Source organism: Zingiber officinale, chromosome 1B, assembly GCF_018446385.1.
Source record: "Zingiber officinale cultivar Zhangliang chromosome 1B, Zo_v1.1, whole genome shotgun sequence".
NCBI lineage: Eukaryota > Viridiplantae > Streptophyta > Magnoliopsida > Zingiberales > Zingiberaceae > Zingiber > Zingiber officinale.
The window spans coordinates 161,601,737-161,612,973 of NC_055986.1; the positions used below are offsets into that span (position 1 = coordinate 161,601,737).

General features: G+C 38.9%; 1 protein-coding gene across 1 annotated transcript; it reads right to left on the reverse strand.

Annotated features, from left to right (window-relative positions):
* Positions 1-387: 387 nt before the first annotated feature.
* On the reverse strand, positions 388-1,807 carry LOC121987056 (peroxidase P7-like). The gene is made up of 3 exons (XM_042540965.1): positions 1,408-1,807; positions 1,133-1,324; positions 388-1,064 (listed from the first exon to the last, which is right to left on the reverse strand). Exons 1-3 carry the CDS (start codon positions 1,624-1,626, stop codon positions 510-512), a joined length of 966 nt encoding a protein of 321 aa, XP_042396899.1. The 5' UTR covers positions 1,627-1,807; the 3' UTR covers positions 388-509.
* Positions 1,808-11,237: the final 9,430 nt, after the last annotated feature.

Here is an 11,237-nt window from a genome sequence, read left to right on the forward strand (position 1 = left end):
ATGATTGCTTATCTTTATGTCCATTAATCCATCCTTAAATCAACACAGAAAAGATAAATTATAGATAACTATCAATTATTACTATATGTAACCAAGATATAAGAGAAGGTATATTTAAATGTGTCAAAATTTCGATCATAAAATTTTATATCACAGCATCTCATATTTAACTATCGTCCTGTTCCAAAAGAACCAAACTGGCCAAACAATACACTTAGGATAGATGTGTAATTTTACAGGGTAGTGACGTCCTTTTGCTTAAAAACATAACAAATAGGCGTCCCTTTTGTTTCCACTAAAAAGAAGCCTTCTTTTGATTATTGTCCATCAAAATTTGATTGTTATTATTGTATTTACAATTAAGTCTTCAATATTTATTAGAGGCGATTGAATATACATTTGGATATTATTTTTTCACTCTCGCAAATTATATGAACACACGTTGGTTATTTTTTGTTACAGGTTGAAATATATAATTAATAGAAAAACTTCAAGAATCTATACCAATTTCAATTGACCGATCTGCAGTTCATTCGGATCTCTCCGCTGTTTCCCGTGAGCGGGCTGAGGTTGCTCATCTTGACCATGGCGGCGGCGAAGTCGGCCTCGAAGGCCGACGGGTCGGAGGCGTACAGCTGCACGAGCGAAGACTCCTGCGTGCCGTTGCTGTAAAGCACCTGGTCGGAGTGGAGGAGCCCCCGGAACTCGAGGAGGTTCTGGAAGTAGGCGTTGTCGAAGGTGCCGGCGGTCTGCTCGTCGAGCGGCGCGAGGTTGCCATCGCCGCCGGAGGCAGGGCAGCTCCGCCGCCTCTGCTCAGCGAAGGAGGCGTCGATATTGGCGTCGCCGTTGACGTGGTCGCGGAAGTTGACGCAGCGGGCCTGGCCGACGGTGTGCGCGCCGGAGAGCGCGGTCATGTCGCGGGCGCTGAGGCCCTTGGCGGCGAAGGCGGAGACGAGCTGCGGGATGCTGGAGGCCGGCGAGGGGAGGTCGCTGTTGGCGCCGCTGAGGCTCGCGGTGGTGGAGTCGCGCCGGCCTAATCCCAAGGCCCACGATGGCCCGCCGAGCTGCCATGGCCACAACCATCAAAAATGAATTCGGTCCCACAGAATCAAAACCCACCGATCAATTTTACCAGAGCGACGGACTCGCGCGCCGCCAGCGCGAGGATGTCGGCGCAGGAGACGGTTTGGGGGCACTCGATCTCCACCGCCGCCTTGATCGTGTCGACGACCTCGAAGCCGCGCAGCGAGTTGGCGTTCGGCCCTGCGTTCTTCTCCCCTACGAAATTCCCATCGTCATCCAGCAGAACCGACCCATCACAACCCTGTTCGCCAGCTCAAATCAATCGTCAAACTCCCTCCGAGAAAATTCACAAGAAAAACAGAGAGATCGATTAATTAATTTTACATTAACGAAGCAGTCATGGAAGAAGAGTCGGAGCATGGAGGCTCCCAAACTCGGATCCAGAAACAGAGCCGTCCTCGTTACTAAGCTCACAGTCACCGGCAGAATCGGACATGTCTCGCTGTAGAAGGACGAGGAAAGCTGGCCTCTCCCGGAAGAAACCAGCAACGTCATGAACAAGATCAAGAAGGAAATGCCGAACCGACCTGAGGCCGACGCCATGGCTTGGGCTTCGATTCGAGTGCCCTGATTCAGACGATGAGGTCAGAGGACTAGCTCGCGATCGATACTTATACTGCCTGCGTAATTAAGTCGATGGAAACGGGCAACGGCAGCACGAGGAGTAGGTGCCGATCGACTTCGCAAATGTCGATTTCATCAACTGTGTAATTCACGGCTGCTTTACTACTGAACGCTCGTCCAGTAGTGTCCGTGAACAACAAAGAAAAACATATTTTGAATGAGTTTTCTTTTTTTCTTGTTTCCGTTCTGATCGTGTGGCTCTGGATGTAGACGGCCACTCCATTTACCATTTCTTGGCGTTGCATGGAAAGGATCGATTTGGTGGAACAGAAGAGAGGTTCCGACGTCAACTGTCAACGGGAGCCCAGGAAGCGGCTCCATGTAGGCCCATGCACGTAATAAATCGGCCATGTTCTGGAGATGGATGTCATTGTTCACGCATAATCACAAAGTGAGATTTTTTATTTTTTTTTAAATAAAATAAAATTGCACACTCATTTAGATGTATCCATCCAACTATTTGATAATATTAGATTGTTCTTGGTAAGCAATGTTATATGGCTCGATTATAACATCTCGGTACTTTTACATAGCAACTTGGGTATATTATTAAATATGTAATAGTTATTACATCATAAGCTTAAAAAAATAAATATTATAAAAGAATTAATATTTTATAGGTACAAGATACAAAATAGATAAGAGAAAAGGTGAAGTGATAAACAAAATTGGATGTTAAATTATAAAGTAAAATAAGAAATGAAGTATTATTATAGATAGCTTGATGAAGTAGTAGTTAGAAAAAAAGGTAGGATTATAGTTCTCAAGCTGGTTGCTGCAAAAGAAACTATTAATAATTAGTAAATATTTATCTTAAATAGATTAGATAAAAAATATTAAATCTAAGTTTTCGGATGACCAAAATAAAGTGTTGTATCGTTAAGATGCCAAAAGAGGGATGAATAGTGTTAGTCATTTTTTTCAGAAATCGAGAATATGCAGCGGAAATAAAACTAAGGAGAAAGAAGCGAGAAAGAGAAAGACAAGCACTAACACAAATAGTTTTTTACTTGGTTCGGAGCCTTCGACGACTCCTACTCCAAGACCCACACTTGTTGAGTGTTTTTATTGGGCAATCCACTAATAGTTCGAAATGGTAAAAAAAATGAAGTACAAGAACTATAAGGAAAAGTTATCGACAACAGAAAAAATAAGTAGAATTTGATGTCCGATTGTCGGTGGAGCGTTACATTGTCATAGGAGATTTTTCAGAGCAGTGTGCAAGACCGAAAGTTGGAGCACTTGATGTCTTGAAGTTGCTAGTCGAGGTCTCCTTTTATAGTCCTGTTCGGGCACCTGGATCCCCTCCCGGGTGCTTAGACTGTGTTGACGTGGCAAACTCTCGTCGAAATTTCATCATCGAAGTTTATCCATCTTCGGGCACCTAGACCATTGACGTGGGCTGGGCAATCGCTGCACTCCAACATACTGCGACGATGAAGTTTCCCCTGCCCGGGCGCCTGGAATAACTTCGGGCCCTTGGACCGCCTGGGTACCTAGCTAGGCACCCGCCAGGGGTCATTGCCTCTGTGAAACTGGTCCGGGTGCCCGGGCCAACTCCGGGCACCCGAAGTCTGGTTGCTTGGATCCCTTCTGGGTGCCCGAAGTCTGGGCACTCAGATCCCTTCCGGGCGCTCGGACCACCCTTTTTCACCTTTGCCTTTCGTGCAAAAAAAAGGTTAGTCAAAGCAATCATAATATGTTTATCTTGCAAAATAAAGTTAGCACAATAAGGTAATAGTATTAATTAGATTCTGTCTCCCCGAGACCAGGATCTAGTTACAGTCTCAGCTTAGGTTTTTCAAATTGACCTAAGCTGGATCGACTCCTACTGTTCCCTCAACCGGGAATGCGTCCTCACTGGATCTCTCCTCCAATTGGTTACTTCTACTTACCAATCTTAGACTTCCTTGATGTCAGGTCCCTTAACCCACACGAACTTCTTGTCAGATTTCAACCAATTGTCAACCCCAACCAATCTAAACTTCAGCCAATTGTCAAATCAACTGGACTTCCTTCTGCCAGATCTCAACCAATCTAGACTTAGTGCCAGTTATCAACCTATCTAGACTTCAACCTGGTGTTTCGGTCCTCTAGATACATCAAGGTCATATCCTGCACACTTGGTAGACAGATTAGACAAACATAACATCTAACTTTAATCCATTTGTCATTCATCAAAACTCAGGTTTGATCATTGGTGCCAACTACATCAACAATCTCCCCTATTTTGATGCAATGACAAGCTTGATTAAAGTTAGAAAAAAAATATACAAAAATATATATAAAAAAATGTGACAAAAGTATGTTGAGTTAGTTTACTTTATTTTTCTAGCTAACCCTCCCCTCCCCCTTTACCATTCATCAAAAGCAGAAAATAAACAATGCATAAGAACAGAATGGAAAGGAGGTAAGTAGTAAAATAATAGGCAAAATAGTAGTTCATGGAGTATGAATTCAGAAGCTATAAACATAAACTAGTAGTAAAAAAATACAACTCAAAATGTCTACTCAGAGGAGGATGACGGACGGTGAGTTGGACCCCATGATAGGAGTATCTCTAGAATCTGTTGTTGTCTAACCTGCGTCTCCCAATAGCTAGTCCTCGTCTCCTCCTGAAGATCATGTACCTCTTGTCGTAAACTAGTCACAGACGTCTCTAGACAGGTAACTCGGTTTGGAAGAGTAGGATCGACTAAGGTGGTGGTATCGATAGATACTCAAGCATCAAATTGCCTCTAGATTATCCTAAGGCTACTTCTCAGGGATAAGAGGATGCTTGGCAGGCTGAGGCCGATTTGGCTGGTGCTGGTCTGGCTGATGTTGGGCTGTCCTCCAAGACATTATACCTTGATCATCTATATGTATGGAGGCTAATGATAGATTCCTAGCACCTATCATGTAGAACTCATTTAGGGGTTTCACATCTCCTGCGGTGATATCAATACCTAATGAGTGTAAGTAAGAGGTCAGAATATGATAGTAGGCATGTGGACTCGTCTGCTAGTGCAGATGCTAGCTGAGTAAATAATGGTCCGGAACATATGTAGGCTAATATTGATATCTAACCTATGACAGAATGTATACAGGAGAAAGGAGTGAAAAAGTCGCATCATAGTGACGTCTCTAGTGGTGAGTGGCAAGATGTACTTCACCAGGACCCTATTGAAAATGTAATGTTGAACACTAAGTGTGACTGACCTAAATTGGGTGACTATTGGTACCCTTTTACTGCTAAAAAAATACGAGTATATCGTGCCCAAAGTGATGTGGGAGTTGGGATATATCACTAAATGATAAATTCTTAGGAGGATAACAGACAAATGGAACAGCTGAGGGTCACAAACCTAGGAAGTCTCTAAGGGTGGTAGGAGATAATGTGACTTCTATAGTGGCAACCCTAGAAGTATATGTAAAATAGTCTACTTTGACTAAGTTATTGTATAATTCGACTCACAAACTTGAGTTAACCGAATTGGAATAATAAACTAGTCTAGCTGATAATACTCAAATAAATTTTATACTAGGAATGCATGAACGCCAAAAGAAAGTTCTACATAAACACCGACTACGTAAGGACACATAAGAAATGGATAAAAATCTAGCCCTATGTTCTTTAGTGGGAAACCTAGGGTCATTGCTAGAAGTACTTAATGGTACAATAATAAAAATGAAAAACTAAACTATTATTAAAATATTAAAATAAAAAAAGTTTAAGTTCCGCGTATTACCGAGGCATTCTGAATATTTATAAAAGAAATGATGACCCTGATTGATGCTAAACAATAAGGCAATCGGACGAGAAAAAGTTTAAGATTTGGGTGGGGAAAAACTTTAAAAATTTAATTTTTCCTTATTTTGCTTTGGTTTAGTGAAAAACAGAAAAAAAATAAGAATATTATAAAGAAAGTAAAGGTTGTTGGTTAGTCCTAGGAAAACGTATCGGTTCCACTGTACAAAATTTTTTTGTACAAGTGTCGAACCTTTCCTTAAATAACCTATTGTGTTCTTTAGAAGTTAAATTAGGAATCGGAGACGGAACTTAACATCATTGATTCCAAATTTAACTTATCTGTTCTTAATGGTTTAGATTTGAATCACAAGTGGAACTTAACACTATTGATTCAAATCTACCTAAGTTATTAATTCCATAAATATTAATTTCCAAAATTGACTTCCAGGACTGCATGGCGAGGCACATGGCTTTCTTGGATATGTGAGCAACCACCACCGCCTAGACAAAGCCTTTTAAGGAAAGCTAATATTTATTTCCTTAAATAACTCTAGGTTAACCAAAAAGAACAATCGAATCACAAATTCAAAAAAGAAGAAAACACAAACTCGAAAAACTATTTCGAAAACTCTAGAATCATATGCCTCTTGTGTTTGGTATTTCCAAAAATAACAATACAAAGAAAACTAGTATGATGCGGAAAAAAATTACTAGTTATACCTTTCTTTGTAAGCAAAAATAACCTCTTGATCTTCTACCTTATTCCTCTTCTAACCTCAGACGTTGTGTAGGCAACGATCTTCCGAGATGAGAACCACCAAGCACCTTCTTCTTCCTTCTAGGTTTCGACCACCACAATTCTCCAAGAGAAGTAGAGGTCCGGCCACCACCACCAAGCTCCAAGGGATGCATGAAACAAAATCTCCTTTCTCTCCTTCTTCTCCTAGCTAGAACCGGCCACCATCAAGAGCTCCAAAAGGGGTTGCCGCCGGCCACAAGAAGAAGAGAAGAGGGAGAAGCTAGGGCCGGCCTCCAAGGAGGAAAAGAGAGGAAGAATAGGATAGAGTCGTTAGCCATTAAGGCACCTCTACCCCCTCTTTTATAATCCTTGGTCTTGAAAAATAAGGAAATTTTAAATAAAAACTTCCTTAATTTCTTTGCCATGAAAAAGAAAAATTATTTTAATTAAAAACAATTTTCTTCTCTTAATAATAATGGTCGGCCACCACAAGCTATAAACAAGGAGAGTTTTAATTAATTAAAACTTCCTAATTTGTCTCCATAAATTTATAAAAATTTCTCCAATAATTTTAATCCCTTCATGGTTAGTAAAAAGGAAATTTTATAAATTAAAATTTTTCTTTTAAACATGTGGATAATTTCCAAAAAGGAAAGTTATCTATAAAAATTAAAATATCTTTTCAATCTACAAATAAGGAAAGATATCAAATATTTTCTTAATCTTTTGTAGAAACTAATAAAAGAGAATATTTAATTTTTAAACTCTCTTTTAAAACATGAACATAGTTAAAAAAGGAAAGTTTTCTCAAAATTAAAATCTCCTTTCAATATGCAAATAAGGAAAGATTTCAAATCTTTTCTTAATCTTTTGTAGAAAGCTATAAAAGGAAAGATTTAAATTTTAAACTCTCTTTTAAAACCATGACATCCACATAAGAAATAATTTTAATAAAAATTCCTTTTAATTTTCTAGTGGCCGGCCACCTAAGCTTGGGACCCCAGCTTTGGCCGACCACCAACTTGGCTCAACCTTTGGGTCTTGGTTGGCCCTAGCTTGGGTTCCAAGCTAGCTTGGTCGGCCACCAAAAGTGGGTAAGAAGGTGGGTATATGGTGGGTATAAATCTCTATATACAAGAGGCTACGATAGGGACCGAGAGGAGGAATTGGTTTTGGTCTCCCGATGAAATTAAGCTTCCCGTGTTCGCCCCGAACACACAACTTAATTCCATCAATAATAATTCATTCCACTAAAAAACTATTATTGAACTACCGCACCAATCCCAAATTACATTTTGGGCTCCTTCTTATTATCAGTATGTTAGTCTTCCTGTGTTTAAGATGTCGAATGCCCACTAATTAAATGAGTTACTGACAACTCACTTAATTAATATCTTAGTCCAAGAGTAGTACCACTCAACCTTATCGTCATGTCGGACTAAGTCCACCTGCAGGGTTTAACATGATAATCCTTATGAGCTCCTCTTGGGGACATTATCAATCTAAATCACTAGGACACTGTTTCCTTCTATAATCAACAACAAACATTATAAGTGATATCATTTCCCAACTTATCAGGCTTATTGATTTATCGAACTAAATCTCACCCATTGATAAATTAAAGAAATAAATATCAAATATATGTGCTTGTTATTATATTAGAATTAAGAGCACACAATTCCATAATAACTGAGGTCTTTGTTCCTTTATAAAGTCAGTATAAAAAGAAACGACCTCTAATGGTTCTACTTAATACACTCTAAGTGTACTAGTGTAATTATATAGTTAAGATAAACTAATACCTAATTACACTACGACCTTCCAATGGTTTGTTCCTTTCCATCTTGGTCGTGAGCTACTGTTTATAATTTATAAGGTGCTGATAACATGATCCTCTGTGTGTGACACCACACACCATGTTATCTACAATATAAATTAATTGAACAACTACATTTATCATAAATGTAGACATTTGACCAATGTGATTTTTTTTTTCTAGATAAATATTTATACCAAAAGTTAGGCTTTTAGTATACACTCTAACAATCTCCCACTTATACTAAAAGACTAAGCTGCCATATCTGCTGCCATACATCTGATTCCCATCCCTTCAACATGTCCATCAAAAGCTCTTGCCTTAAGGACCTTAGTGAAAAGATCTACAGGTTATCATCTGATGCAATCTAGGCGGTAACAACTTATCCTCGTTTATACTATGTCTCGTATTGGGTGGTACTTGCGCTCTATTGTGTTTACTTGCCTTATGGACTCATGGTTTCTTCGAGTTTGCTACTGCACCACTTATTATTACAATAAATTATAATAATCTTTGGACAAACCAGAAATCATATCTAAGTCCATCTTGAGGTTACCAAGTCATTCAACTTCTATGGCTACCTCAGAGGCTTCCATATACTCAGCTTCTATGGTGGAGTCCGAAAAAGCACCTATGCTTATCACTCTTCCATAGTAATGACTTCACCTCCTAAAGTAAACACAAAACCCCGAGGTCGATTTACTATTGTCCCTATCCGATTGGATGTCAAAATCCATGAAACCTACAGGGAACAAATTATCTGCCTTGTAAACTAGCATATAATCTCTAGTGCCTCTTAGGTACTTCAATATATGTTTTACCGCAGACCAATGTCCCTGCTTAGGATTACTTTGATATCTGCTAACCATACCCACGGTAAAACAGATATCTGGTCTCGTGCATAGCATACATTAGGCTTCCGACAGCCGAAGCATAAGGAACTGCCTTCATTTCTTCTATCTCCTTTGATGTCTTCGGAGACATCCTTTTAGATAAAGTTACTCCATGCTGAAAAGGTAAGAAACCTTTCTTGGAGTTTTGCATGCTTAAAACGAGCAAGGATTATTTCGATATATGAAACTTGGGATAAGTTAAATATATTCTTTTCTTGCGATCCCTTTGATCCCAAGAATATAAGCATTCTCCCAAGTCCTTCATATCGAATTATTTGGACAACCATACCCTTACTTCTGACAACACTTTGATATTGTTTCCAACTACCAAAAATGTTATCTACGTATAGTACAAGAAATACCACCACGTTTCCTTCACACTTTTTGTATACACAAAACTCATTCGGTTATAAAATAAATCCATAGGTCTGGATTACTTTATTAAACTGGATGTTCCAAGACCTTGAAGCTTTGCTTCAGTCCACAGACTGATTGAGCTTGCACAAAAGATGCTCTTTGCCCTTTGTAATGAACCATTTTGTTTGCTATATATGGATGTTTTCTTCAAGACTTCCATTAAGAAAAGCTGTCTTGACATCCACTTGCTAAATAGATAAAAGAATCCGGATAGACTTAAGCATGACTACCGGTGAAAAAGTTTCCTTTTTCAACAAGCCTTGCTTTGAAAGTTTCCACCTTCCTGTCTATCCCTCTTTTCCTATTGTAGACTTATTTTCACCCAATGGCTTTTACACCATTTGGTGATTTTATAGGCTCCCAGATTCTATTAGAATACATATATTCTAATTCTGTATTTATTGCTCTTTGCAAAGATACTTCATCTTTATCTTGGAGTGCTTCGTCATATGTCCGGGGATCAGGTTCATGTCCACCAGGGATAAAGTCCAAAGACTCTCCCAAAACATGAATCTTTTAGGTTGCCTAACAACCCTCCCACTACGACGAGACATTTTCTGCAATTGTGTATCATTTGTGATACGTGTTACAGTTTCTTGTGATATTTTATCTTGTACAATTGGTACTAGATTAGACGTGTCCTTTATTATTTCCTTAAGAACAAATTTACTCATGGGCTTGTGGTTCATAGTATAGTCCTTTTATAAAATCGGGCATTGGTGCCAACAATGACCTTCCGATTTTAAGGACTAAAAACCTCTTTTCATTTTTCTAGGATAACTCACAAACTAATGAACTCATGTCCAATATTATCAGTGTCTCTCATGTGCTAGACCACCCAAATCTGAATATGCTTCAGACTAGGCTTACGCCCAATCTGTAATTCTATGGGAGTAGAGAGTTCTGACTTAGAAGGTACTATGTTCACTTCCGTTTCCAGTGTATATCCTTAAAATGAATTTGGTAATTTTATGAATAACTCATCATCGATCTAATTATTCCATAAGAGCCTTATACCTTCTTTCTACTACACTATTCTATTGGGATGTACCAAGTGCAGTTAGTTGGGATTGAATCCCGACTTCTGATAAGTGACTCCTAAACTCTCCTAATAGGTACTTGTTACTACGATTTCACCGTAGTATCTTAATACTTTTACTTTGACGTTACTCCACACCAGCCTAGTATTCTTTGAACTAATCAAAGCACTTAGACTTGTAGCGAGTCAAGTAAATGTATCCTTATCTCGAATAGTCGTCTATAAAAGAGATGAAATATTTGAAACAACCTCTTGCCTGGATAGTCAAAGGTCTACACAAATCAGAATGAACCAATTCCAACATATCTTTGGCTTTATACCCCTTTAAAAGCTTCTTGGTTATTTTTCCTTCCAAGTAAGACTCGTAGGTTGGAAAGATTTTCACTACCAATGAACCCAAGAGTTAATTGGTTATTATCCTTTGAATCCTACTCAAGTTAATATAACCTAGACTTGGATGCCAAAAATATGATTGGTTCATTTCCGAAGGTTACTTTCTCTTAAAGTTAGAAAATGTGTTATTAATTTCCATTTATTGCATCGTGGGAGTTATTGGATTATAAATTGTCAACCAATGTACCAGAATAGATAACTTTCCTAATTTTCTTGATAACAAGTTTGTTATCAAAATAGACAGAATATCTATTTTTAATAGCTTAGAAACCGAAATCAGATTCTTTCTAAACTTAGTACGTAAAGACAATTTCTGAAAATCCATAATTTATTCCTATTAGAGAATAAACATCTCCCACTGCAACAGCTGCTACTTTTGCAGCAGTGCCCATGTAGACGGTGACTTCCCCTTCATATAGTTATCGGGTTCCCTGAACCTCTGCAATGAATTGCAGACATGATCAATGGCTCCCGTATCTACACACCAGGTACCGGTAGAT